The following is a 26497-nucleotide window of genomic DNA, read 5'->3' on the forward strand; positions in this document are numbered from 1 at the left end:
GCGCATTCCTGGCGCCTGAATCAGAAGCTGCTGGGGCCGAGCAGCGGAATCCTGGGGGGGGGGGGGCGCGGGGAGTGACTCCGGATCGGACACGCTCCGCTTCCTCGCTGCAGTCCAGGAACCGGCCGAGCCAGTTCGCCAGCAGGAAGAGAAAGCAAAAGAAGTTTGCTCCTCCCTGTGCAAAACCAACAGTTCGCTCTCTCTGGTCGGAGTGGGGGAAACGCCTGATGCGAATCTATTAATTCGGAGCCGCTTCGGATTGTTAGTCTCAAGGAGGAGCCGCTCCTCCCTCGCAAACTGCTCTTTGTTGTTTAGTCCTTTAGTCGTGTCCGCCTCTTTGTGACCCCCTGGACCAGAGCATGCCAGGCTCTCCTGTCTTCCACTGCCTCCCGCAGTTTGATCAAACTCATGCTGGTGGCTTCGAGAACACTGTCCCACCATCTCATCCTCTGCCGTCCCCTTCTCCTTGTGCCCTCCATCTTTCCCAACATCAGGGTCTTTTCCAGGGAGTCTTCTCTTCTCATGAGGTGGCCAATGTCTTGGAGCCTCAGCTTCAGAATCTGTCCTTCCAGTGAGGTGGGCAGGTGTGGGGGACTCCCTGGTCCTGAATGGGGTAACTGTGCCCCTGAAGGACCAGGTGCGCAGCCTGGGAGTCATTTTGGACTCACAGCTGTCCATGGAGGTGCAGGTTAATTCTGTGTCCAGGGCAGCTGTCTACCAGCTCCATCTGGTAGGCAGGATGAGACCCTACCTGCCCACAGACTGTCTTGCCAGAGTGGTGCATGCTCTGGTTATCTCCCGCTTGGACTACCGCAATGCGCTTTACGTGGGGCTACCTTTGAAGGTGACCCGGAAACTACAACTAATCCAGAATGCGGCAGCTAGACTGGGGACTGGGAGCGGCTGCTGAGACCACATAACACCGGTCTTGAAAGACCTACATTGGCTCCCAGTACGTTTCTGAGCACAATTCAAAGTGTTGGTGCTGACCTTGAAAGGCCTAAATGGCCTCAAAGGCCCAGTATACTTGAAGGAGCGTCCCCACCCCCATCGTTCTGCCCGGACACTGAGGTCCAGCGCCGAGGGCCTTCTGGCGGTTCCCTCACTGCGAGAAGCCAAGTTACAGGGAACCAGGCAGAGGGCCTTCTCAGTAGTGGCACCCGCCCTGTGGAACGCCCTCCCTTCAGATGTCAAAAAGAACAACTACCAGACTTTTAGAAGACATCTGAAGGCTTTCAGGGAAGCTTTTAATGTTTAATAGATTATTGTATTTTAGTGTTTTGTTGGAAGCCACCCAGAGTGGCTGGGGAAACCCAGCCAGATGGGCGGGGTATAAATAATGAATTATTATTATTATTATTATTATTATTATTACAGAACTGTTTTTAGAAATAAATGATAGAACGGACAAGCCCACCGGCAGGGGGCGTGAAGGCAAGGCGGTGTGTTGTTTCTTAGCGGCGCCTGCCAATTCATAGTGGTAGACTGCCTTGGAAGCTGGAGGTTCGACTGAGCTCAATGGGATACACCTCCAGTCATTTTCCCCCGCAGCTGCGAGCCTGCAAAAGGCAGGGCATGCTGGGAAATCATGAAAGGGTGGGGATGAGAAAGGGGAGCCTGAAATATATATATTTTTTCAAGAAAAAAATTATTTGTTTTTCCAATATTTTAACAAACACAACAACAAACAAGAAAAACATTACAAGATCAAAAAACAAACAAACACACAAAACATTTACCTTAACTGTTATAATCCCACTTTTGTTATAATTGTAAAGTGACCTCCTCAAAACCCCCTGGCTGAGTTTCCAAATAGTTCATCGTAGCAGTTTTCCAACACTATTTCTTTTCATTTTGACTCCAATCCATAATATTATACAATTTCATATAGTTACATCCTAGGCCAATCAGTTACTCACAAATATTTCTATTTAAGTTTATATATATATATATATATATATATATATTCAGAATATTCAATATATTCAATATATTCAAAAATATATTAAAAAAAGCCTTTTGAAACAGTCATTTAAAGGGGAAATTAAGAGATAATAGAGATTTTAAGAAAGATTGGGAACTGTTTATGCTGTATTTAAAGAACTATTGTAAAGAAGGGGACTCACTAGCAGGGTTTGCATAAACACAATGAAGAAATCAAACAAAAAAGATGTAATATGGGAAAGATGATAAAAAAATTGAAACGACTGTCACAATATCTAATTGAAAGATTATAAAATGTAACTAAAAGACAGGAGAAGGAAATACTTAAGGAACCTGAAGTTGAGGTTGGGGGAAGAAAGGTAGGGATTTATATACTATTTTGTTGAAAACATGAATTGTGATGAATATAACATTTGTAAAATTCAGTAAAAACTATTTAAAAAAGGAAAAGAAAGAGTCATTTAACGCCGATCTCAGCCTCGTTCCCTCTCTTTTCTTTTTCTGGCACGGCAGGCGGAAATTCAACCGGTGAGGCTTTCCCCCAGCACAGGATTCAGAGCAGTGGACGGGCGCTAGGACCCCGCGGCGCCCTCCGGCGGCTCCGCTGCAGTGACTCGCTCGGGCGTGGTAGATCCCGCAGCGGACCCGACGGAGAGCCGCCCGCGGCAGAAGCGACCCCGCAGCAGCCTCGGCCACAAGGTAAGAGTCTGGGAGCAGATCCGGACCTGCAGGCTGGTTCTGGGCACCAACTGGGTTATTTTTTTCCTTCCAGGCAGTGGATCCCTTGGGGAGATCACGGGTGGATCCCGGTCCCCCCATTAATAACTACGGGGAGGATCTACTTCCTCCACTGGGCCTCCTTCTGGCTCCCTTGCCCTAAATCTTGTCCACTGTCCATTTCCCCTCCCTCTAAATCCCCTGGAAGCCCTTTTGGACACGATCCGGCGCGCACTAGATCCCTCCCTGCTCTCTCTCTCTATCTCTCAGCATTAGTTTCCGTTTTGTAATCTACTCCCCCCCCCCCGCCAACTCGCCCTTCCTTTTCACACACATCTCCTCTCCTTCGAAGGAGATCTCTCACCCACCCACGCTAAATAATCCGGGCTGTCGTCATTGTCAACCCTACTCAGAGTAGACTCATTGGGATTAATGTACATGACTCACACCGGCCCATTGACTTTCATGGGTGTTTTTCTGAGTAGACTTTAGTTGAATACAACAGCCCTCTTTTTTTCTTGCATCCCCCTATATCTGGTGATTTTCCCCTGGGAATGCTTTTCCTTTCCCGCCCAACTTTTTCCGTTATGGGTCCTGTATCCGATCCTGGGATCTGTTGCCCTTGGACCCAATCCGAGGCTGCTCCACAAACGATGGCTCCCAACCGCCCTTCAAAAGTTCCAGGAACTTTGTGGGGTCTCCCTCCAGGCCTACAATGAGTCACATATGATGTTGGGAGCCAGATAATCTAGTAAGGGATCCATTCTAAGGTTACCAGATTTTTTCAATGAATCCTTAGACACTTTTCAACTTCAATCGATTTTGTATGGGGACTGATTTGTAAATCCGGGGACGTCTGGGAACCTTAATCCATTCACCTCACAGGGCTCAGGGCGGCTAACAAGCAATAAAAGCAAGTTGAATGAATACAACTTAAAAACAAGATTAAAATACAACATTAAAAGATGAAAATGCAGCCTCATCACAGGAGGAGAAAGGAAAAAGAAAAAAGAGGGGGAGGGAATCAAATTGGCTCCAAGCCAAAGGCCAGGCGGAACAACTCTGTCTTACAGGCCCTGCGGATCTATATTGTTTAGATCTATAGTATAGATCTATAGTATTGTTTAGATCTACTTTAGATCTAGTATTGTGGGAGGGTGTGGGGACAAGGAGTGCTTAGAGCAGGAAAAGCCGATTGCATTCTCTCCCCACTGCCCCCTCCTTGTCCATATGGGATCGGAATAATTTCTGATCACCCAAAGTCCCTCTCTGTGTCCTCTGCTGCTCGTCACCAACATTTAAAACCAGAATTAGCGCTGTTTGGGTGTGACGAGATTTGCAAATAACCCTTCCCCGGAAAGGTTGAACATGCAAAAACTAAACAAAACAGAAACCAACAAAGAGTTTCATGGCACCTGTAAGACCAGCATATTTCATAGAATCGTAGAGATGGGAGGGGGGTCCCTGAGGGTCATCTAGTCCAACCCCCTGCAAATATGGCAGACACGTTTCTGGACCCCAGTCCATTTCTACCCGAATGCAGGGTTATCCTGAGTTGCAGGTTTATACATACACATATGAAATCATGCACAAATGCAGATGCACATGGTTAGAGGGTGGGAATGGTTAAGATTGAGGACCAGTGCTGGATGCATAAGCTAAACAAGCTATAAGGGATGCGGGTGGCGCTGTGGGTTAAACCACAGAGCCTAGGACTTGCTGATCAGAAGGTCGGCAGTTCGAATCCCCGTGACGGGGTGAGCTCCCGTTGCTCGGTCCCTGCTCCTGCCAACCTAGCAGTTCGAAAGCACGTCAAAGTGCAAGTAGATAAATAGGTACCACTCCGGCAGGAAGGTAAATGGCATTTCCGTGCGCTGCTCTGGTTCGCCAGAAGCGGCTTAGGCATGCTGGCCACGTGACCTGGAAGCTGTACGCTGGCTCCCTTGGCCAGTAAAGCGAGATGAGTGCCGCAACCCCAGAGTCGGCCACGACTAGACCTAATGGTCAGGGGTCCCTTTACCTTTAATGCAAAGGTGTATGGGATGCGGGTGGCACTGTGGGTTAAACCACAGAGCCTAGGACTTGCCAATCAGAAGGTCGGCGGTTCAAATCCCCGCGATGGGGTGAGCTCCCGTTGCTTGGTCCCTGCTCCTGCCAACCTAGCAGTTCGAAAGCACATCAAAGTGCAAGTAGATAAATAGGTACCACTCCGGCGGGAAGGTAAACGGCGTTTCCGTGTGCTGCTCTGGCTCGCCAGAAGCGGCTTAGTCATGCTGGCCACGTGACCCGGAAGCTGTACGCCCGCTCCCTCGGCCAGTAAAGTGAGATGAGTGCCGCAACCCCAGAGTCGGCCACGACTGGACCTCATGGTCAGGGGTCCCTTTACCTTTAAACAAGCTATAGCTCAGGGCCCCACTCTCTTGGGGCCCCCATAAAATTTAAAGGAAAAAAGAACCTGGATATACATTTCCAAAATATAAGATAAAAAACAAATAAAACAAAACCTAAATACAGCAACCGTGTTTTGTGTTGTGTCGGCTCCTGTGATGTAAGTCATGGGCCCTGCCTGCTAGCCTGCTCCCCAAAATATCCCTGGTTTGCTCCTTTCTATATATAGGGTGCCGACATTCTGCATGGACTGTTTGCAGGGCAACATGTGCAAATGGCTCGAGATACCTATTAGGTCCCTCAATTATCTAGCATATATTCAACACAAAAAACAGCGACAATTTGTTGTTGACAAAGGACAGCTGGACATATCAAGGGCCCCATTACCTTCAGGAGCTGAGGGCCGCATCAAACCTCAATCTGGCCCTGTTGAGGACAGTAGGAAATTAAATGCAGGAAAAGTACAAGGAGTGGTGATTACCTTTTTGAACAGTGACCATTAAGGTAAGCCTGTTTTTTCCAAGCGTGGCTAAAGACCTTTCCCTGAGCTTTTCTAAATCCCCTGATCTCTTTCGTTCCTCCTGTTCCTCCAGGAGGGTGTGTGTCACGTTAAAATAGTCTAAAATAAAATAGTCTAAAATAGATACAGAGTTTTTGGAGGGAGGGGTTCATTGTTGCAACCCACAGCTTCCTTGTTTGCATGCCATGCCTTTGACCCCCACCTCCCACCCCCCTGCAAGGGGTGGGGTCCCACTTCATGTAACCTTCCCCCCCCCCCTGGAAACTATTCTCAGGTACGCTAGCTTCTACAAGGCTGCTATCTAGCATTTGGGTACAGGCAGAATTCTTACTATTAACCTCTTAGAGTATTCTTTGGGAAAGAAAACAGGATGGAGACATTTTAAATAACATGCACCCTTCTTCTTCTTCTTCTTCTTCTTCTTCTTCTTCGATCCCTCGTAGCTGAGGAAGATTGTCTTCCATAAACACAGTTTTAACAGTGAGTCTGTAAGCGACCACGGATGCCAATTCTGGATCCACACGTCCTTCCACAGTGAGGACATTGGTTCCCGGGTGGGAATTGATCCCGGTGTGGATATGCCAAGTGTACCTTCCTCTTAGCACGTTTCTCCCTTGCGTCCTGAGTTTGAGTGTCTTCAAAGCCCATGACACCTTTGGTCAAGGCTGTTCCTCAACTGGAGCGCTCACAGGCCAGTGTTTCCCAATTGTTGGTGTTTATACTACATTTTTAAAGATTTGCCTTGAGACAGTCTTTAAACCTCTTTTGTTGACCACCAGCACCACGCTTTCCATTTTTAAGTTCAAAATAGAGTAGTTGCTTTGGAAGACGATCGTCAGGCATCCGCACAACATGACCAGTCCAACAAAATTGATGTTGAAGAATCATTGCTTCAACACGGGTGATCTTTGCTTCTGCCAGTACACTGATATTAGTTCGCCTGTCTTCCCAAGTGATGTGCATTAAATATTAAGGGTCATAGCTTAGTTTTAAAAAGAAGTACCGTGGTACCTCTGGATGCGAATGGGATCCATTCTGGAGCCCCGTTCGCATCCTGAAGCGAACGCAACCCACGTCCGCACATCTGCGGGTTGTGATTTGCCACTTCTGCGCATGTGCGTGACGTCATTTTGAGCGTCTGCGCATGCATGAGTGGCGAAACCCGGAAGTAATGCACTCCATTACTTCCGGGTCACCGCAGAGCACAACCCAAAAATGCTCAACCCGAGGTATGACTGTAAAGGCATAGGGGGTTCTCCCCCATTTTTTTGGAGTGGGTGGGTGTTACACCCTGTAAATTGATAAATAAAGGCAAGACACCCTGCTGTATAATCTATTCCAGACATCCAGAAATCTATTCCAGTTTTGTGTTGTACTTTACAGTGTAATCCTATAAATGTGAGTCTGAAAGAAAGAAAGAAAGAAAGAAAGAGCTCCATTGACTTCAATGGGACCTTCTCCCAGTCTGTAGGCACAGGATTATATTGTCAGTCGTTGGAGGTTTCTTCCTATTTCCTTGAAGCTTACTCAGATATGTGTGAATTTTTCTTTTAATTTGTTCAGATTTTTTAAACCCCTCCGTCAACCAAAAGGGTTCTCAGAGCAGCTTGTACAGAGTAAAGCAACAGAATTTCTTCCTGCAGGATTACTATATAACAGACACAGTGCAAAAGAAAATGAGGATGGGGAGGAGGAAACAAATTTGGGCACAAAGTGTTAAATAGTAGCTCTTATTCAAATGGGAATGGAAGCAGTTCAGGGACAGGAGTTGGGAACAGAATCAGATTGGCGTTACACAATAGGACTTAGGTTGGCTGGGTGTGTTACGTTGGTAAAAAAACCACTATGTAATTCTCCCCCCTTAACAAAAGAAAAGAAAGATCTGTTGCTTAATTCTCTAATCTTAAGGTTCTTAGCATTAAGAAAATGTGACGAGGTGTTACCTGAAATGTGTTTTACGCGTAACAACTCTTGTGGCCAACGTAACACCACAATGTGCATCTTGCGCAGCAGAAGTTGCATGTGTGTGTGTGTGTGTGTTTTAAAAAATATTTTTATTAGGAATTTCAACAAAACATTTTATCGAAAAACATATCATCCTTAATTCCCCCCTATTTCCCCCCTCCCCATAAAATAACCCCCCCCTCCCCAGACTTCCCTCAGCCACTCTCTCTGGTTTATCAACAAGTGTTATTCTCTACATGTTACAAAATTGTATGGATCCTTAATTTATCTGACTGACTGTTATCAGTAAAAAGTTTGTGAGTGTTTATTCAAAACCTGCCAAGGAGTCCAGTTCGTTTTGTTGTTTCTTTAGGTAAATTGTAGAAGGTTCCCACTCATCTTTAAAGTCACAGTTATCCTTTTACCGTAGTTTGTGTGTAAATTTTGCCAGTTCTGCGTAGTCCATCAATTTTTCTTGCCATAATTCTTTACTCGGGATTTCCTCGTTCTTCCATCCTTGTGCTATTAGAACTCTCGCCTCCATTGTCACAGACATGAAGATGTTTTTCAGCTTTTTTGGCAGATCTTTCCCTACAATCCCTAACAAAAATGCTTCAGGCTTTGAAACAAATGTTAGATGGAACATTTTCTTCAATTCATTGTATATCATTTCCCAAAACTTTTTAATTTCATTACAATCCCACCACATATGGTAAAAAGTCCCTTCCTTTTCCTTACACTTCCAGCACACATTTGAGTTGGTTTTATACATTCTTCCGAGCTGCACTGGTGTCATATACCATCTATACATCATCATATAATTTTATTTCAACAAGGAACAATCTGTAAATTTTAAGACAGTTTTCCACAACCTTTCCCAGTCTTCCAACATCATATTATGACCTATATCTTGTGCCCATTTAATCATCACTCATTTCACCTCTTCATCTTTCGTCTCCCATTCTGGCAGGATGTTATATACACCCTTCAATAATAAACCCTTCAATAATAATAAGCAGAAGTTGTGTGTTTGTGTGTGTTTTAAACAAACTTTCCTTTCTCTCCAAACAGAGAAAACACTTCTGAAAATGTTCCTTGTCAAAAACTTCCTTGGTGGAGGAGGAGGTGGCGGCGGCGGCGGCGGAGGCAATATCAAGATTGGGGGAGCGAACATCAACATTGGCAATGTTATCGGAGGGTTTTTAGGTGGTGGAGGGGGGAGTGGAGGCGGCGGAGGCGGCGGCGGAGGAGGAGGAGGTGGAGCCATGGGAATCCTGGGAGGAGTCATCAGCGCCATCAGGTGAGTTAAAAAAAAGAGTTTATTTACAACATACACACAAGCGTTTATAAAACAAACAACAGCAAAACCACAACCAAAAACCAATAAAAAATGTATACAGTGGACGCTCGGGTTGCGAACGTGATCCGTGCAGGATGAACATTCGCAACCCGCAGCATTCGCAACCCGTGTCTGTGCACGCGCGGGTTGCAATTCGGCACTTCTGCGCATGCACAAAGCGCGGTTTAGTGCTTCTGTGCGTACTTCTGGGTTTCGGTGGTCAATATTAAAAAAAAATGCAACCTGAAGTGGCTGTAACCCGAGGTATGACTGTACAAATAATCCATAACAATGTACCTAAATTTATACAAAACAAATAGTGAACAACACACACACACACCATATTTACGTTCTCCTTTTCTTCCAGTTGACTTCCTTCATCCTCTCTACATGGTTCTCTTTTCATTTTTAGTAAACTGTCTCCATAATAGTTTGTTATTCCCCCCCCCCTTAATACAATTTTTAACTTAAGTACCATAAATTATCCTAATAAAAAAATTCCTTCCTGTAGCACCTTAAAGACCAACTAAGTTAGTTCTTGGTATAAGCTTTCGTGTGCATGCACACTTCTTCAGATACACGTATCTGAGATACTTGTGTATCTGAAGAAGTGTGCATGCACACGAAAGCTTATATCAAGAACTAACTTAGTTGGTCTTTAAGGTGCTACAGGAAGGAATTTTTTTATTTCGACTATGGCAGACCAACACGGCTACCCATCTATAAATTATCCTGCAGACGTGAATCAAAACAAGTCCAAGTATTAATTTGAGGGCACTGCTTTTTAAGGTGTTCCCCCATTCTTTTTGAAATTTTTGCTTGGACTGACCCCTAATTGCCTCTGTCAGTCTGGCCAATTCAGTGTAGTCAAATAATTTATCCTGCCATTCTTTTTTTTGGTCGTTATTTCTTTTTTCCCATTTTCCTGCAAAAAGTGAGTTTATTATAGAGTGGTACCTTGGGTTAAGTACTTAATTCGTTCTGGAGGTCCGTACTTAACCTGAAACTGTTCTTAACCTGAAGCACCACTTTAGCTAATGGGGCCTCCTACTGCCACCGTGCCGCCGGAGCACGATTTCTGTTCTCATCCTGAAGCAAAGTTCTTAACCTGAAGCACTATTTCTGGCTTAGCGGAGTCTGTAACCTGAAGCCTATGTAACCTGAAGCGTATGTAACCCGAGGTACCACTGTATTGCTTCTGTCACTGGCTTGTAAATAGCCACTTGCCTGCTTACCAGAAAGGGAAGACAGTGGTAGTTTTTCTTCCAAGCGTTTAACGCACCACAAATTATTGCAGAGGCATGCAGGTATAAATTATTATGGCCTTATACCTTGTCTGCAACCCCATGCATTTAAATTCCTGCAGCGTAGCATGAAAATGGCCCAGCAATCTGGGATCCATCCAGCCACAGTGCTCACTGGATCCCACCAATCAAAATATGTCAGTTCCCTCCTAATGTGATTGGAGATTTCACTATTTAGGCTACTAAGGCAGCAGATGGATTCTTCTGAGTCAAAGGTCTGACCCTGAGCCTGCTTTTAGTGCCAAGACCCAGCCTGAAAAATGGGGAGTGATATGAAAGAAGAGAGGAACTCTGAGCACGTGCAAAGTTATTTTCTCCATAATCCTGAGCTGCTGCATTGCACACATCTTGGATTAGTCTTCCAGAACTGAAATAATAACTTGCAAATCATCTCAATCCCCTTTTTCTTATTTTGAAATGAAATATCGCTTAGGAACCTGGATCTGGGGTGGGTGTGTGGTTCAGATGTCACCTTGCTTTATTTCCTGTGTGTGTGTGTGTGTGTGAGAGAGAGAGAGAGAGAGAGAGAGAGAAAGAAAGAAAGAAAGAAAGAAAGAAAGAAATATCAAGGGAAATGCTTATACTAAGTGTCAAACCTTTGCATACTTTCGTCTGCAGGGTTAGGCTGGACTGAGTCCCAAAAGCCCAGAACTCACCTTCCTTATTTACCGTATTTTTCACTCCATAAGACGCACCTAGTTTTTAGAGGAGGAAAGCAAGGAAAAAAAATTCTGAGCGAAACAGTGGATGTATGATTTTTGTGGTTCATGCTGTGGCTACAGACATGTGATGTGACGGTGAGTTTGGGGTAGCCCAATGCAAAAATCCTGAGGATCCATGTAGATCCGTGCTTTGTAACCACGTTTTTGCGCCATTGCGGCCCCACGAAACAGTGGGTGCGTGATTTTCTTGGTGCAGGCTGTAGCCATGGACATGCTATGTGATCTGATGGTGAATTTGGGGTGACCCAACGCAAAAATCCTGAGGATCCATGGGCTTTTACCTCCTCCCTCCCAGGCAGCCTCCTTTATCGCTAGCCTCCCTTATCTCTCTTCCGATCCCACCGATCAGCTGTTTCCTTTCAACACTCCCTTCCTCTTGTTTGCCTTAGTGTCTTTTCCTTAACTGGAGCAGTTTTTTGCTGCTCCTTTTCTTCTAATTTCTCTCCTCATTGCTTTAGTCTTCCTGTCTCCTCTCCTTGCAAGTTTGCTCTTTACCTCCCCCCTCCCAGGCAGCCTCCTTTATCTCTAGTGTCCCTTATCTCCCTCCCGATCGGCAAACAATCAGCGGCTTTGTTTCAACACCCCCTTCCCTCTTTCAAAAAAAAAGCATGCTCTGCTTTTTGCCCCTGGGCAATTGGGCTCCAGGGACCACACATCCGCTCCATAAGACGCACAGACATTTCCCCTTACTTTTTAGGAAGAAAAAAGTGTGTCTTAATACGGTGTTTGCCATTGACTTATTTAGAGCATTTGAATCCCACTCCTCAGGCAAAAAGGCTCTGGGAGTGCCTTACATGCAGATGGTCAAAACAAGACAATTGGATACCTCAGTCAGTAGAGCATGAGACTCTTAATCTGAGGGTTATCCATTCGAACGCCATATTGGGCAAAAGATTCCTGCCTTTCAGGGCGTTGGACTAGATGGTTCTTGTGGTCTCTTCCAACTCGACAATTCTATGATTCTAAGATGGTTCCTGCCCGCCATTTTTCAATCTAGGAAAAAACAATAGGCAGCACACAAGGCAAACAGGACGGGAAGGGAAGAGGAAAAAGAAAAAACCAAACTGGGGCAACAGTTGTTCATGCAATGACCAGCTTGCATAGTTCAGGGGTAGGAGGTTCCTGATGGAGCTGGGCTTTGGGCAAAACTCCCTTGTCCTTTGGGTTGGGGGTTAGGTGGGCTAAGCCATCCTTCACCAACCGGGTGGACTGCAACATCTGGTTGCTGAAGACCTGTGCAGGCTCCCAGCTCCGTCTTCTCCTTCTACCCAGTCCTGGAAGCCAAAGTGGTTTATGTGTGTTCTGAGGACTAAGGAAAAGCAAAGTTCTCCTCCACTGGGAAGTACCGTACTTTTCCGTGTATAAAACGAGTACACTCATACCTCATGTTACGTTTGCTTCAGGTTGAGCATTTTCAGTTTGCGTCCCGCGGCGACCCGGAAGTACCGGAAAGGGTTACTTCCGGGTTTCGCCGCTTGCGCATGCACAGACGCACAAAATGACATCATGCGCAGAAGCGGCGAATCGCGACCCGCGCACGCACAGACGCGGTTGCGTTCTGCTCATGTTGCAAACGGGCCTCCGGAATGGATCCCGTTTGCAACCAGAGGTACCGCTGTATTTCTATGTGAAATTAATGTTTAAAAATTGGGGTCGTCTTATACACCAGGAGTGCGGGGGGGGGGCGAGTGACTGGTTGCTGCCGCGAGCCTGAGATTGTCTTCGGTGTTCGTGTGGGTGATTGGCAGCAACTGGTGGCGAGCGGGAAGACATTTGGTGGCTTTTGCTCAACAACTCTGGGCAGTCCTCCCCCTAAAAACAACTCTGGACAATTTCCCCCCATTTTCTTAATTTTTAGTTCCCCAAAATAGAGGGCATCTTATACACGGAAAAATACAGTATTTTGCCTTTGAGGACCTTTCCTTCCACTGTTTGCGGAGATGGGCTGGTAGCTGAACGGCTAGTTCGTGTTTACCGTCGGACTGGTTTGCTAGCATGCAGGGAAACCTGGGTCAACAAGCAAAACAGCCACCAGCACCTGGGATGAAACCCAAGTTTTCTCTATCAGAAGAAGAGTTAGGCTTCTGTCCCAAACACCTAGAGAGTGAGCCCCACTTAACTTTGGGACACTCCTTTCAGGGTAAACATACTGAGGATTGCAGTTATTATTGTACCACTTACAGCTTTGCTACTGAAGTTTGGACTCTCGGGAGTGAAGTCTAGGGTTCTTGAGTGGAGGAAGAATTATTATTATTATTATTATTATTATTATTATTATTATTATTATTTATTTATTATTATTTATACCCCGCCCATCTGGCTGGGCTTCCCCAGCCACTCTGGGCGGCTTCCAACCAAATATTAAAATACAGTAATACACCAGACATTAAAAGCTTCCCTAAACAGGGCTGCCTTCAGATGTCTTCTAAAAGTCTGGTAGTTCTTCTTCTCTTTGCCATCTGGTGGGAGGGCGTTCCACAGGGCGGGCGCCACCACCGAGAAGGCCCTCTGCCTGCTTCCTTGTAACTTGGCTTCTCGCAATGAGGGAACTGCCAGAAGGTCCTCGGAGCTGGACCTCAGTGTCTGGGCAGAACGATGGGGGTGGAGATGCTCCTTCAGATATATATAAAGAACCATGCTACCACTTTAGAAAGTCGTGGCTTCCCTCTGCCCCCCAAAGTGATGGGAATTACAGTTCATTAAGGGCACTGAGAGTCGTAAGGAGACCCTTGTTTGGCTCGCAAAGCTACAATTCCCAGAGTTCCCTGGGAAGAAGAAACAGAAATCATCCGGGCATGTTTTGGGACTGGCACGGGTCAAATTGCAGAGATCTCTGGATACCAGGCTGGCGACTGGGAAAAGCAGAATGGCACTTAGAGAAGGATCTGAGATATTTTCTTTGGAGCTTGAATTTGTTTTATTCTGGAGTGCCTGATTTGATGTTTTAAGGTGTTGTCAACTTCTTTGAGATTTCTCATTTAAAATACAAAGTGGTAAATATATGATGATAGTGATATTTGTAGTTATAATGATAATAATCTTCAGGGGCAAGGAGCCTCGACTTTCCATTGTGGCGACCGTAACCCAGGTCTAAGGTGCCATTTGGCGATTAGATTATATATCTGAGTTTCTAACCCTGAGAGGGATTGACTGTTAAACCTCTCTGTGAATTGTCGGTCTGGGAGGGGAATGAGTTATTTCTTCCTTTTCCTGCTGAATCATACCTGGAATTTTCCAGCTATCCTGTATGCAAATAAGGCCACAGCATGAGGCACGATGATTCCAAGTCAGCCCTGCTTCTGAGCTTTCTGAAAGCAATGTTCCCACCGTTCCAAGCTTTTCTCTGAGACCATGAGGGCTAGAAGCTTGGTTTAAAACTTGCAAATGCACACACACACACACACACACACACACACAGAGAGAGAGACATGTTACTGTTGTTTCCTTTTCTTCCTTGCATTTTGATGCCCGGTAAAAACCTTGTTTAGACCAGTCTTCCCAGGTGTGTGGAAAGTTGAAGTAATTTAAATCTGTTTTAATATTCTACTTTTTGTATGTTTTAAAGCAGGCATCCCCAACCTGCGGCCCTCCAGATGTTTTGGCCTACAACTCCCATAATCCCTGGCTAACAGGACCAGTGGTCAGGGATGATGGGAATTGTAGTCCAAAACATCTGGAGGGCCGAAGGTTGGGGATGCCTCTTTTAAAGTATCATTTTTACTTTTCTTTGTTACTTGTTACTTTGTACTTTACATTGTTACTTGGTTTTGCTGTTTTGTAAACCATATTAAAAACAAACAAACAATTAAGCGGTGTATATACCGTATTTTTCGCTCTATATGACGCACTTTTCCCCCTCCAAAAATGAAGGGGAAATGTGTGTGCGTCCTGTGGAGCGAATGCAGGCTCCTTGGCTTCAGAGATAGCAACGCAAAGCCTCCGAAGCGCAGTGGGAGCGCTCCCTCCACGCTCCAGAGGCTACGCGTTGCTTTCGCTGAAGCTTGGAGAGCGAGAGGCGTCTGTGCGCACCGACCCCTCTTGCTCTCCAGGCATCAGGGATAGCCGCCTGAAGGCCTTTGGAGCGCAGCACGAGTTCCCACTGCCCTCCAGAGGCTTCAGGTTCTTTTTGCTGAAGTCTTGCTCTCCCGGCTTCAGCAAAAGGAACCCGAAGCCTGCGGAGCACAGCGGGAACTTGCACTGCGCTCCGAAGGCTTCAGGGATCTTTGAGGCTGGCGGTGGGGGAAAGCAGCGCTTCCCCCCGCCAGCCCCAAAGAGCAGGTTGAAAGGAACCTGTAGCCTCCGGAGCCCAGCAGGAACTCCCGCCATGCTCCAGAGGCTTCAGGTTGCCTTCACTGAAGCCTGGAGAGCGAGAGGGGCAGTGCGCAGTGACCTGAAGCCTCCAGAGTGCAGTGGGAACTCCCGCTGCGCTCTGGAGGCTTTGGGTGAACACACCTTGAATGCACAGAATGCACCTTGTTTTAGAGGGGGAGAACAAGAAAAAAAAATCTCCCCCTCTCTGCGCAGCGCCCCTTCAGCGAAGTGGCAGGAGAAAACAAGGTGCGTCCTATGGTCAGGTGCGTCCTATAGAGCGAAAAATACGGCACTTTATGAAATAAAGGCACACACAGAGTATCATAGAACTGTAGAGCTGAATGGGACCTCGGGGGTCACCTAGTCCAACCCCCTAGATCATATGCGACAAATGGCCACCCAACCTCCATGGAAGATGGAGCAAGCTTGTTTTCTCCTGCTCTGGACGGTAGGACTCGAACCCATGGCTTCGAGTTACAAGAAAGGAGATTCTGACTCAAAATCAGGGAGAGCTTTCTGAGAGTAAGAGTCGTTTGACAGTGAAACAGTCTCCCTTGGGAGGTGGTGGACTCCTCTTCCTTGGAGGTTTTTAAGCAGAGGTTGGGTGGGGGGTTGGACTAGATGACCCCTGGGGGTCCCTTCCAGCTCTACGAATCTTTGATTCTATGAACTCCTCTATGAATTCTCGAAGAGCAGGATATAGCTTTTGGGCGAGGCCCAGGGAAACCTCAGTTGGGGCTGATGGGAATTGTAGTCCATCTCGTATTGAACCATCCATTCCCGTGGCGATGCTTTGAAAGACCCACCGCTGATCACGTTTATCTTTTCTCTCCTCCATGCCTGCCTGTCCTTCAGTGAAGCAGCCGCTCAGTACAACCCGGAACCTCCGGTAAGTCCTTCATTTCCATTTTTTTCTTTTTTCCCCTTTTTTCTTTTTAAAATATATCTTTATTAATTTAAAATAAATACATTTATGAAAAACAGATGTACATACAAGTAAACAAACACGCAACCAAACAAACAAATAACAGAAAAACCAAACCAACCACCACACTATAAGAAGATTAATAGAATTATCATCATATATACTCCTGGTATTGAACACAATTATAACATTTATAGAAAAGAAATTTAAAACTGACTTCCAATCAATCTCACTGTATTTTGTCTACCCATTACTTTATACCGCACAGTTACATATTCCTTATATAATTTCTTTTTACCTCCCTACGAACTTATATTTATACAATACAGGGATCAGTCTAATTCTGCCAAGATGTTTCCTTTTATTCCATAGTTTTCTAAATACAGTGGTGCCTTGCAAGACGAAATTAATCCGTTCTGCGAGTCTCTTCGTCTTGCGAAGCACGGCTATTAGCGGCTTAGCGGCTTTAAGAAAAAGGAAACAAACTCGCAAGAACTCGCAAGACGTTTCGTCTTGCGAAGCAAGCCCCTAGGGAAATTCGTCTTGCGGAACGACTCAGAAAACGCAAAACCCTTTCGTCTAGCGAGTTTTTCGTCTTGCGAGGCATTCGTCTTGCGGGGCACCACTGCATTCTTTAAAGATTCTCCAATCCATGTAGACTTTTTATTTCGGTTGGCTTCCTGTCGCTTCCATTTTTCTTGCTGCGCAGCATTCATTGCCGCTTGCGCTGGAGACAGGATACTGGGCTGCCAATTCAGGAAGCTGCCAGAAGTTTGATTTTGGCCACTGCCTGGGATTTTATGGAATAGAATTGGGCAGGCTGGGTCCGTCGCCCCCGGCCTACCCTGCTCTCAAACTTTCCAGGCATGGGTTTTCTCAAGTCCTCCAGGAACTGAACCCTGGACGTCCTGCAAAGGTTCTCTCCCTCCAAGCTACGGCCCTCGTCCAATTCCGTGTTTCTCTGTTTCTCTCTTCTCAGCCTCCTCGCAGCCACTTTTCCAACATCGAAGCCAACGAAAGCGAAGAACAGCGGCAGTTCCGGAAGCTCTTTGTGCAGCTGGCGGGAGACGTGAGTGTTTTTGTCTCTCTATCCACCCCCCGGTGGCCTTTCCGTAAACACTGAGGACTAGCCTGATGTGTCAGATGGCAATGGTGGTTGCTCGTGAGTAACCAGTCAGTACTCCGACCTGTCCTTTACAGGTTTTATTTTGTTGGTTTTTTTCAAATTTCTTTATTGATTTTCACATTTACCACAAGGAAAAAGGAAAAACATTACAAAACAAAGAAAAAAAAAAGACACAAAAAGGAATTATTACTTCAAATCCCTAATTTCATTACATTGAAATCCCCTCTAACTGAATTTCATTATATCACCTTTTTAACACTTCTCCAAATTCATATTTCTAATGATATTAACTCCTTTCAATTACTAACCTTTTCTCCTTTATTAATATTCTAATCCTTAATATTTATTAACAACATATTCTTATTCTACCCCTAAGCCTATTAATTTCTTCCAAGAATTTTCTATTTATCTTATATTACAGTATTTAGCTAAATATTCTTTAAATTTCTTCCAATCTTCTTGATACTCCTTTCTGGTCGCGGATTCTTCCAGTCGGGTCGGCCAGCTCCAAAAAGTCCAACATCTTCATCTGCCATTTTTCTATTGTTGGTATCTCTTGCTATTTCCGCTGCAGTTTTCTCTGTGAACTTGGTGGGCTTTACGTCTGAGTAAAACACACATGGGAAATGCAAAACAACTTTCTCTAGGCTCTGAACTTTCCCTTTTGCACTGCAGCTGACACCATTCCCTTTCTTTTTTTCTAGGACATGGAAGTCAGCGCCACGGAACTCATGAACATCCTCAACAAAGTGGTGACCCGGCGTAAGTGGAAGATTAGTTTCCTTTGGGGCCTATAGGGGTGGCATTGGGAGCCGGTGGGATGCCAACACTGATGGGAGTGTCTCATATTTATTATATCAGTACCTATTAACCCTTATCATCCCCAGCCATTGGTCATGCTGGCTGGAGCTAGTGGAAGATTAGGTCCCCACAGCCAAGTCCCGTCCGCCCTGGCTGGATGGCGCTCCCGGCTTCTGATTCCGACATTGGTCTCAACCCCCTTTTGCCTCTACCTTTCCAGATCCGGACTTGAAGACGGACGGCTTTGGGATTGACACTTGTCGCAGCATGGTGGCCGTCATGGACGTATCCTCTTGCCAGCTGGGGATCCGGGTTTGGGTTTTGCTCCCTCTGCATTCATACACACACACACACACACACACCGTATTTTTCGCTCCGTAAGACTCCCTTTTTTCTTCCTAAAAAGTAAGGGGAAATGTCTGTGTGTCTTATGGGGCGAATGCCTGGTCCCTGGAGCTGAATTGCCCAGGGGGGAAAGCAGATTGTGCTTTTGAAAAGAAGGAAGTGGGTGTTGAAACAAAGCCACTGACCTAGTTTTTAGAGGAGGAAAACAAGGAAAAAATATTCTGAACGAAACAGTGGATGTGTGATTTTTGTGGTGCTTGTGGCTTTTTGCTCCTTGACTGTGCCCTGTGCAGAGCGACACAACCGGAAAACTGGGCTTTGAGGAATTCAAGTACCTGTGGAACAACATCAAGAAGTGGCAGGTAAAATGAATTTTTTTTTGTTTGCATCTAGCACACTCCTATTTTGGGATGGGGCTGTGGCAGGGTGGATTTGATTTAAATCAAATTGATTTAAATCACAATTTAAATCACTAGTCAGTAAGACTTAATTTAAATCCATTTTTACAGAAAGGTTCAGCCTTGCTGGCATCCCCTTAATATTTACAACCAGAGGAAGGTTTCATTTTTGGAATCATAAATTTTCAGAGTGGTTTTTACAATTATGTCAAAAATGACTGATTTGGTTATACTATTGGAAATACACAGGCAGGTAATTACGAAATTGTTTAAATTTGGACAACTTTTCTGCTGTACTTCATTGGAAGGAGAAAAATAATAATTTCCTTCATAACAATTCAAACAATTTATTTAACTAAAACAATTATAGCATATGTATCCATGTTTGTTAACCGATGTGGTTAAACGATTTTTTTTTTTAAAAAAAAGCTTAGACTGAGTTTTAGCACACATGAAAAACTTAAATCAAATTCCTTTTTCCTGATAAATAGCCTTTGGACTATAATGTAACTTAAACAGAAAACTATCTTTAGAAAGATTTTTCCTTCAAAAGCATTTTATTTTAAAAATCTGATTTAAGTTTTTTAAAAAATGATTTTTAAAAATTGTATTTTAAAGAAATCATGGATTTTTATTCACCCTGGGCTGTTGCGGAGTCTTGGGTTGGTGAGGACATTATTCCGTTTAGCTGTCCTATTTGCCTTACCTGTCTTTTTGCTCTCCTCTCCCCACCCCCACCCCCAATTTTGGGGTTTTCCGGACATCAGTGCATCTACAAGCAATTTGATACTGATCAATCTGGAACCATCGGCAGCAGCGAACTCCCTGGAGCCTTTGAGGCAGCAGGTAAGGGGCAAACGTGATTGGGTACCTAAAAAACGCCATCCACACCATACATTTAAAGCACTATGGCATCATTTTAAACATTCCTGTCTTCCCCCAAAGAATTCTGGGAGTTGTAGTTTGTTAAAAGGGTGTTGAATCCCTTGCCGGAATTAAGATTGCCGGAAGAAATATCAACAACCTCAGATATGCAGATGACACAACCTTGATGGCAGAAAGTGAGGAGGAATTAAAGACCCTTTTAATGAGGGTGAAAGAGGAGAGCGCAAAATATGGTCTGAAGCTCAACATCAAAAAAAACGAAGATCATGGCCACTGCTCCCATCACCTCCTGGCAAATAGAAGGGGAAGAAATGGAGGCAGTGAGAGATTTTACTTTCTTGGGCTCCATGATCACTGCAGATGGTGGCAGCAGTCACAAAATTAAAAGACGCCTGCTTCTTGGGAGAAAAGCAATCTTAAAAAGCAGAGACACCACCTTGCCAACAAAGGTCCGTATAGTTCAAGCTCTGGTTTTCCCAGTAGTGATGTACGGAAGTGAGAGCTGGACCATCAAGAAGGCTGATTGCGGAAGAATTGATGCTTTTGAATTCTGGTGCTGGAGGAGACTCTTGAGAGTCCCATGGACTGCAAGAAGATCAAACCTCTCCATTCTGAAGGAAATCAGCCCTGAGTGCTCACTGGAAGGACAGATCCTGAAGCTGAGGCTCCAGTACTTTGGCCACTCCGAGGTCCAGCGCCAAGGGCCTTCTGGCGGTTCCCTCACTGCGAGAAGTGAGGTTACAGGGAACCAGGTAGAGGGCCTTCTCGGTGGTGGCGCCCACCCTGTGGCACTCCCTCCCATCAGATGTCAAGGAGATAAAGAACTACACAACTTTTAGAATATATCTGAAGGCAGCCCTGTTTAGGGAAGTTTTTAATATTTAATTCTGTATTATTTTTAACACTCAATTGGGAGCCGCCCAGAGTGGCTGGGGAAACTCAGCCAGATGGGTGGGGTATAAATAAATTATTATTATTATTATTATTATTATTATTATTATTATTATTATTATTAATTTAAGGAACCACAGAAAGGGGAAGAGCCTGAAATGTTAAATTGATTGTAAAACTAATGAAATGTATAAACTTGAAAAGTATAAACAACAACAATAACAATTTAATAATAATAATAATAATAATAATAAAAAGAAGAGCTGTTCTCTGACTAGCTCCTCCCTCTTTCCTGCCCTCCAATTTCCCCGCTTTCCTTGCCAGGCTTCCGTCTGAACGAGCAGCTATACAGCATGATCGTGCGCAGATACTCGGATGAGAACGGGAACATGGACTTTGACAACTTCATCAGCTGTTTGGTGCGCCTGGACGCCATGTTTCGTAAGTCTGCATCGCCGGGCGTTCTGCCAGAGGGATCCCTCGTGGGTCCCTTGTTTCCTTTCCAAAAAGAGCTGTCTCAAGCAGCCGCTGGATTTGGGTCGGGTGCCTCTGGTGACTCCACCCCCAGGCTGGCTGCCTTTTCACGGGAGTCCTTGCACCCGCTTGTGTGAATGTGGACACTGCCTGGGTTGAGGGCATCACTGATCCCCAGACTTCAAGGCTTTGGCTCTTGAGTGCAGAACCACATCCTTCCGTGATGATACAGTCATATCTCGGGTTAAATGTGCTTCAGGGTGAGCACTTTTGGGTTGCGCTCCGTAGCGACCCGGAGGTAACGGAATCCGTTACTTCCGGGCTTCACTGCTCGTGCATGCGCAGATGCTCAGAATGACGTCACGCGCATGTGCGAAAGCGGCGAATCGCAACACGCGCGGACACGGGTTGCATTTGCTTCAGGATGCGAACAGGGATCCGGAACGGATCCCGTTCGTATCCAGTGGTACCACTGTATTAACTTATGGTCCCTGTGTGTGGTTTGGGAGCTGCACGGACAGGGAAAAAACAATGCTGTCAAGGGTTGTCAAGACTGCGGAGAGGATAACTGGGTGCACTCTTCCCACCTTGGATCAAATCTATGCTTCCAGGTGCCATAAGAAAGCTGCAGAGATAGTGCAGGATAGTGCGCACCCCGGAAATGATCTCTTTCAGCTTCTGCCTTCTGGAAGAAGGTCCAGGGTTATAAAGACCAGGACTAGCCGCCTGAGAAACAGTTTCTATCCAAATGCGATTTTGGTTCTAAACGCAGTGTAAGGTACTCTGTGTGGGAGTATATTGTATTTAATTAGGGGGTATCAGAGTTTTTAGGGCGCCAACCAAGCTGGGATAGCAGGCTTGTTGGTTTCTGAATGTCTGATGTAGATTTTTTCAATTTCGTTGTTCTGTATGGGACAATGGCAATAAAGATTAACGTATCGTATCCGTTCTGCTTTCAGGTGCCTTCAAATCTCTGGACAGGGATGGAAGCGGGCAGATCCGTGTGACCTTGAAGGAGGTAAGGAGAACGTCTGGCTCTTGTTCCACTCCAGGGCAAGGGAGCTGAGCAGGAGGAATCCGCCGAGTGCGGAAACCCAGCAAGGATCCAAAGATCTTGGGGACAGAAGGGTTAGGGTTGCTAAGGAATGAGCCAAGCAAAAAACGACCGCATGCATTTATTGTTTATTTGAAAGCATTTATAAAAACACTTTTTAAAAAGCACCACAAAGTGGTGCATAATATAAAAAATATACAAAACAAACCAGAATTGTAGAGTTGGAAGGGATGCAGGAATCATAGCGGAAGCATCCCTGACAAATGGCCATCTAACCTCTGCTTGGAAACCTCCAATGAAGGAGAAGACTGTATTTTTCGCTCCATAAGACGCACTTTTTCCCTCCTAAAAAGTAAGGGGAAATGTTTGTGCGTCTTACGGAGCGAATGCAGGCTGCGCAGCTATCCCAGAAGCCAGAACAGCATGAGGGATCTCTGCGCAGCAAAAGCAGCGCTCTTGCTGTTCTGGCTTCTGGGATTCAGAATATTTTTTTTCTTGTTTTCCTCCTCCCAAAACTAGGTGCGTCTTATGGTCTGGTGCACCTTATATAGCGAAAAATACGTTATATCACCACCCGAGAGAGTCTGGTCCATTCTCAAACAGCTCTTGCCATCGGGACGTTCTGACTAATGTCCAGTCAGAATCTTGCACCGTTTGTGGGATTCTGGGAACCGTGGTTTGTTATGGCTGCCGAGAGTCCTTAGGAGACCCCTCCAGTCTGGAGGGTGGCAGCACAAAAACAGGCCTTTTCTGTGGTGGCTCCCTGTTTGTGGAATGCCCTACCTAGGAAGGCTCGCTTGGCACCTTCATTACAGGGCCAGCTGAAAACTTTCCTTTATAACCAGGCCTTTGGCCTTAAACTATCTGTGGCCTGGGATGGTTTCTCTTTCCTCTTGGTTTTAATGTATTTATGTGGGGCCAATTGTCTGGCTGGTTGTAAGTCGCTTTGGGTTGCCCTGGGCAAGATAAAACATCTAACTAAATTTTAATAATAATAATAATAATAATAATAATAATAATAATAATAATAATGCCATCACAGAGCTACAGTTTCCAGAGCGGTCCAACCGCCAATCCCTCTTCCCAGAGAATTCTGGGAGTTGTCGCTCTGCAAGTTTCCTAACGACGCTCAACACCCTTAATGAACTACAGTTCCCAGGATTCCCTGGGGGAATTCATGGCTTTTCAGAGGAGTGGGACACCGTTTTCAACGCACGGTGCAGACGGGGCTTATTTTCCTGGGCCCAGCAGAAAGAGAAGGGAGCAACTGAGTCTCCCGTTGATTTGCCAGAGGCAAACTTGCCCTAGTTCGGCTCAGGAAAAGCTTTTGCTGTGAGCTCTGCTTCCGAGGAGGGAAATAAAGAACGAGGAGATGCTGGGGCGCAGACAGGGAACAGCCTATGGGTGAGACTGGGAGATATGGGGCAGAATAGGGGAGCAGCAGACCAGCTTGCAGGAGACGGAGAGATAATAATAATAATAATAATAATAATAAATTTTATTTATATCCCACCCTCCCCAGCCGAAGCCAGGCTCAGGGCAGCTAACAACAATAAAATAGTACAACATTCTAAAATCATTTCTGTCATTATAAAATTAATTCAACTCAAATTGATGGCAACCATTAGGCTAAAGTTCTGTGAAGATTGCCAAAGGAGGGAGTCAGACTGTTCCCTGACCAAAGGCCTGGTGGAACAGCTCCGTCTTGCAGGCCCTGCAGAAAGATGTCAAGTCCCATAGGGCCCTGGTCTCTTGGGACAGAGCGTTCCACCAAGTCGGGGCCGGTACTGAAAAGGCCCTGGCCCTAGTTGAGACCAACCTAACCACCTTACAAACTGGGACCTCCAAAATATTGTCATATTGTCATACCAGTGCAGCTGGTATAGCACCGGGTGAATGTGATCTCGCAGTGAGGACCCCGTAAGGAGTCTCGCCGCAGCATTCTGCACCCGCTGGAGTTTCTGGGTTAGTCTCAAGGGTAGAGTGAGTTACAATAACCCAGTCTGGAGGTGACCGTCACGTGGATCACAGTGGCCAGGTCAGGGCGAGAGATGCAGATGGGGAAGGAGTTGGGCTGGTGAGATGCTTTGAAGATGTGGACTAGAAACTTGGAGAGGATGTGGAGAGTGACGTTCGTCTTCTTTTCCCCAGTGGCTGCAGCTCACCATGTATTCGTAAGGCCGGCCCGCCTGTGGGATCGCGCTCCCCACCCTCCGACATCACCGAGCCTATTCTGGACTGTTTTTTAGAAGTTCCATGCTACATCTGCCCAGCAGTCCTCCCTGCGACGCGGGACAGTCTATAATAAATCCCTTTCTTTTCTTTTTTCAGTTTCTCTTCCACTCCCTTTGCTAAAGCAAAAACAACAACAACAGGGGGCCCCTTTTACTATGTTTGTTTTATTTTGCATTTTTAACCTCCATTAGAAAAGCAACTGCTAATACAGATTTACGTTAACTGTTTTGTTTACTAACAGCGGGTGGGTGTCTTTTTAAAAGAAGCCTCCAGTTTGCAGTGGTATTTGCTTTTCCTTTTCCCAGGCCGGCTCGGTTTACCGCGGTGCCCGTGCAGATTCTATAATTCACTATAGTTTCACGACGGAACAAATGCCTTCATTTTGGGAACTGGGGAGCTGAGAGGGCCTGAATATGAAATTTGTACCCCTAGCAAAGCCACAGCTCTCCTTGGGGGACCTGTGTCTGGGCTGGTGGCAAGATCGCAACGGCGGCTGCGTGTGTTCCGTGTGCGAATTCTGCACTGTGACTGGAGTTTGCCCCCACTAATCCTTGAGAACCATGCAGGAATAAAAAATCCATCGCTTCCTGTTGTCTGCCCTTTTAACTCCATTTGTTATGGGCAAGTTAGGCCAGGAGTGTTGTGATGGGAGTCGGACTAGACTGACGTGAAGGCAACAGCCCGCACCCCACAAATGAAGGAAATCGCCCCCCCCCATTTATAAACCGGGGAGTGAGCCCCTGTAGCACTTTGCATGGATGCAATTTCAAAAGCAATAGGTCAGTAGCAGCCCAAGTCCACCCAAAACTATTTAAGGAACGCCAGTTATAGAGGCTTGCAGTTTATTAAAAAATATTTTAAAAAATCAAGAAACAGCTGGTTCTGCCCAAGGGCAACTGCGAAATGTTTGCTTTGTGCAACCACAGTATTCCTGGCAGTTTAAAAACAATGTACCTTTTTATTTTATTTTTGCAGATTGCATGGAGGCTAGACTGCCATGCAGACTCTCCCCCCAACAAGCTCTATACTTGCAATACATATGCAATTTCTATGCATGCATTTTGAAGGAATAAAAGAGTAGAAAGACAACTGGTTCTCTCTCTATATATATACCGGTATACAGTATATTGTGCCTTGAATGATAAATATTCCTAGAACAGATTTCCTTGAACATGTGGCTCTATCACCCTCTAGTGGCCCTACTTGGTATTACAGTAGAGTTTCCCCCCACTTGGGAATCCAGAAAACTAACTGGTGAAAGAGTTTTGTTTGGTGCCTTCCCATTTTTTAATCTGGAGAGAATTTTCTCCCCAGTATCTGCCTCTGGTGCTGAATTTCGGAATGTGGTTCTTTGAAATAAAACAGTTCTCATGTCCGGCTTTTTCAGATACCAGGCCTGGAGGAATCTCCAAATAAAATTTTTTTTTACGCCTGCCCACTCCAACAGCCTGTTTTGATGTACCCCGCTCAGAATGGATGATCACGAGGAGAGTTTTGTCCTGCATTGGATTATTATTGTTTTTTGTAAATTTGTCTAATTTTGAAAATTCGAGCAGCTGTAGGAAAAGGATCACCCACTGTCTGTCCCACTGGGACCTGGTGAAAGAGCTGTTTCAGCTAGATGAAGAGAATGTGTGCCTTTGATTTTTTTAAAAAAAAGATATCCTAGACAGGGGGGGGGAGGGTTGCCTTTCTGTCGGATTGCAGAGAGAATCCCTTGCCTCGAAAATTTGCCAGTTGCCTGTGCCTCTCCCTCTCCCAACACCCCCTCTGTTTTCTAAACGCAAGAATAAAAGTTGTGCAATGAGAACAATCCTCTCTGCGCATCAGTGTTTTGTCTCCGTTGCTGGCAAACCTGATGGCTTAATGCCTCCTCTTCTCGGTGAACAGATTCCGTCTGTACCAAGTGTTCAATTCAGACCTGCGGGAACATTGTGTTAGTTTGTTTATTGCATTTACATTCTACCTTGCGTTTCAAGTATAGCTCAAGGCTCTCACCACCTCCTCGTTTAATCCATAGCTGTTAACTTACAGATTTGAAAATAAGGGACCAGCAGCCTCTAAAATAAGGGATCAGCAGCCAGAATAAGGGATTTTCAGAGCACAGGTATGTTCAACTTCTGAGCTCCTCCGAGCCAAAGGCAGAAAGCCCAGCCAGCAGCCAAACAAAGCCT

At 45.5% G+C, this 26497-nt stretch overlaps 1 protein-coding gene across 1 annotated transcript; it reads left to right on the plus strand.

The window, feature by feature from the left end:
• The first annotated feature begins 2522 nt into the window (after positions 1 to 2522).
• On the plus strand, positions 2523 to 26136 carry CAPNS1 (calpain small subunit 1). Its single transcript, XM_081019117.1, has 11 exons — positions 2523 to 2643; positions 8585 to 8813; positions 16045 to 16078; positions 17094 to 17183; positions 17945 to 18002; positions 18262 to 18326; positions 18680 to 18748; positions 19552 to 19630; positions 20885 to 21001; positions 21994 to 22052; positions 24240 to 26136. The coding sequence occupies exons 2-11, from the start codon at positions 8602 to 8604 to the stop codon at positions 24264 to 24266; spliced, it is 810 nt and encodes a 269-aa protein (XP_080875243.1). The 5' UTR covers positions 2523 to 2643; positions 8585 to 8601; the 3' UTR covers positions 24267 to 26136.
• Positions 26137 to 26497: the final 361 nt, after the last annotated feature.

Source organism: Podarcis pityusensis (assembly GCF_964106645.2).
Source record: "Podarcis pityusensis genome assembly, chromosome: 8".
In the NCBI taxonomy this organism is placed as follows: Eukaryota; Metazoa; Chordata; class Lepidosauria; order Squamata; family Lacertidae; genus Podarcis; species Podarcis pityusensis.

What these genes read in the sequence shown, in the direction of transcription:
- CAPNS1 (XM_081019117.1), top strand. Translation starts at nt 8,602, where the DNA reads ATGTTCCTTGTCAAAAACTTCCTTGGTGGAGGAGGAGGTGGCGGCGGC. An exon ending in GGAGTCATCAGCGCCATCAG is followed by an intron (nt 8,814 to 16,044) that starts GTGAGTTAAAAA and finishes CCTGTCCTTCAG; the next exon opens with TGAAGCAGCCGCTCAGTACA. An exon ending in ACAACATCAAGAAGTGGCAG is followed by an intron (nt 18,749 to 19,551) that starts GTAAAATGAATT and finishes TCCGGACATCAG; the next exon opens with TGCATCTACAAGCAATTTGA.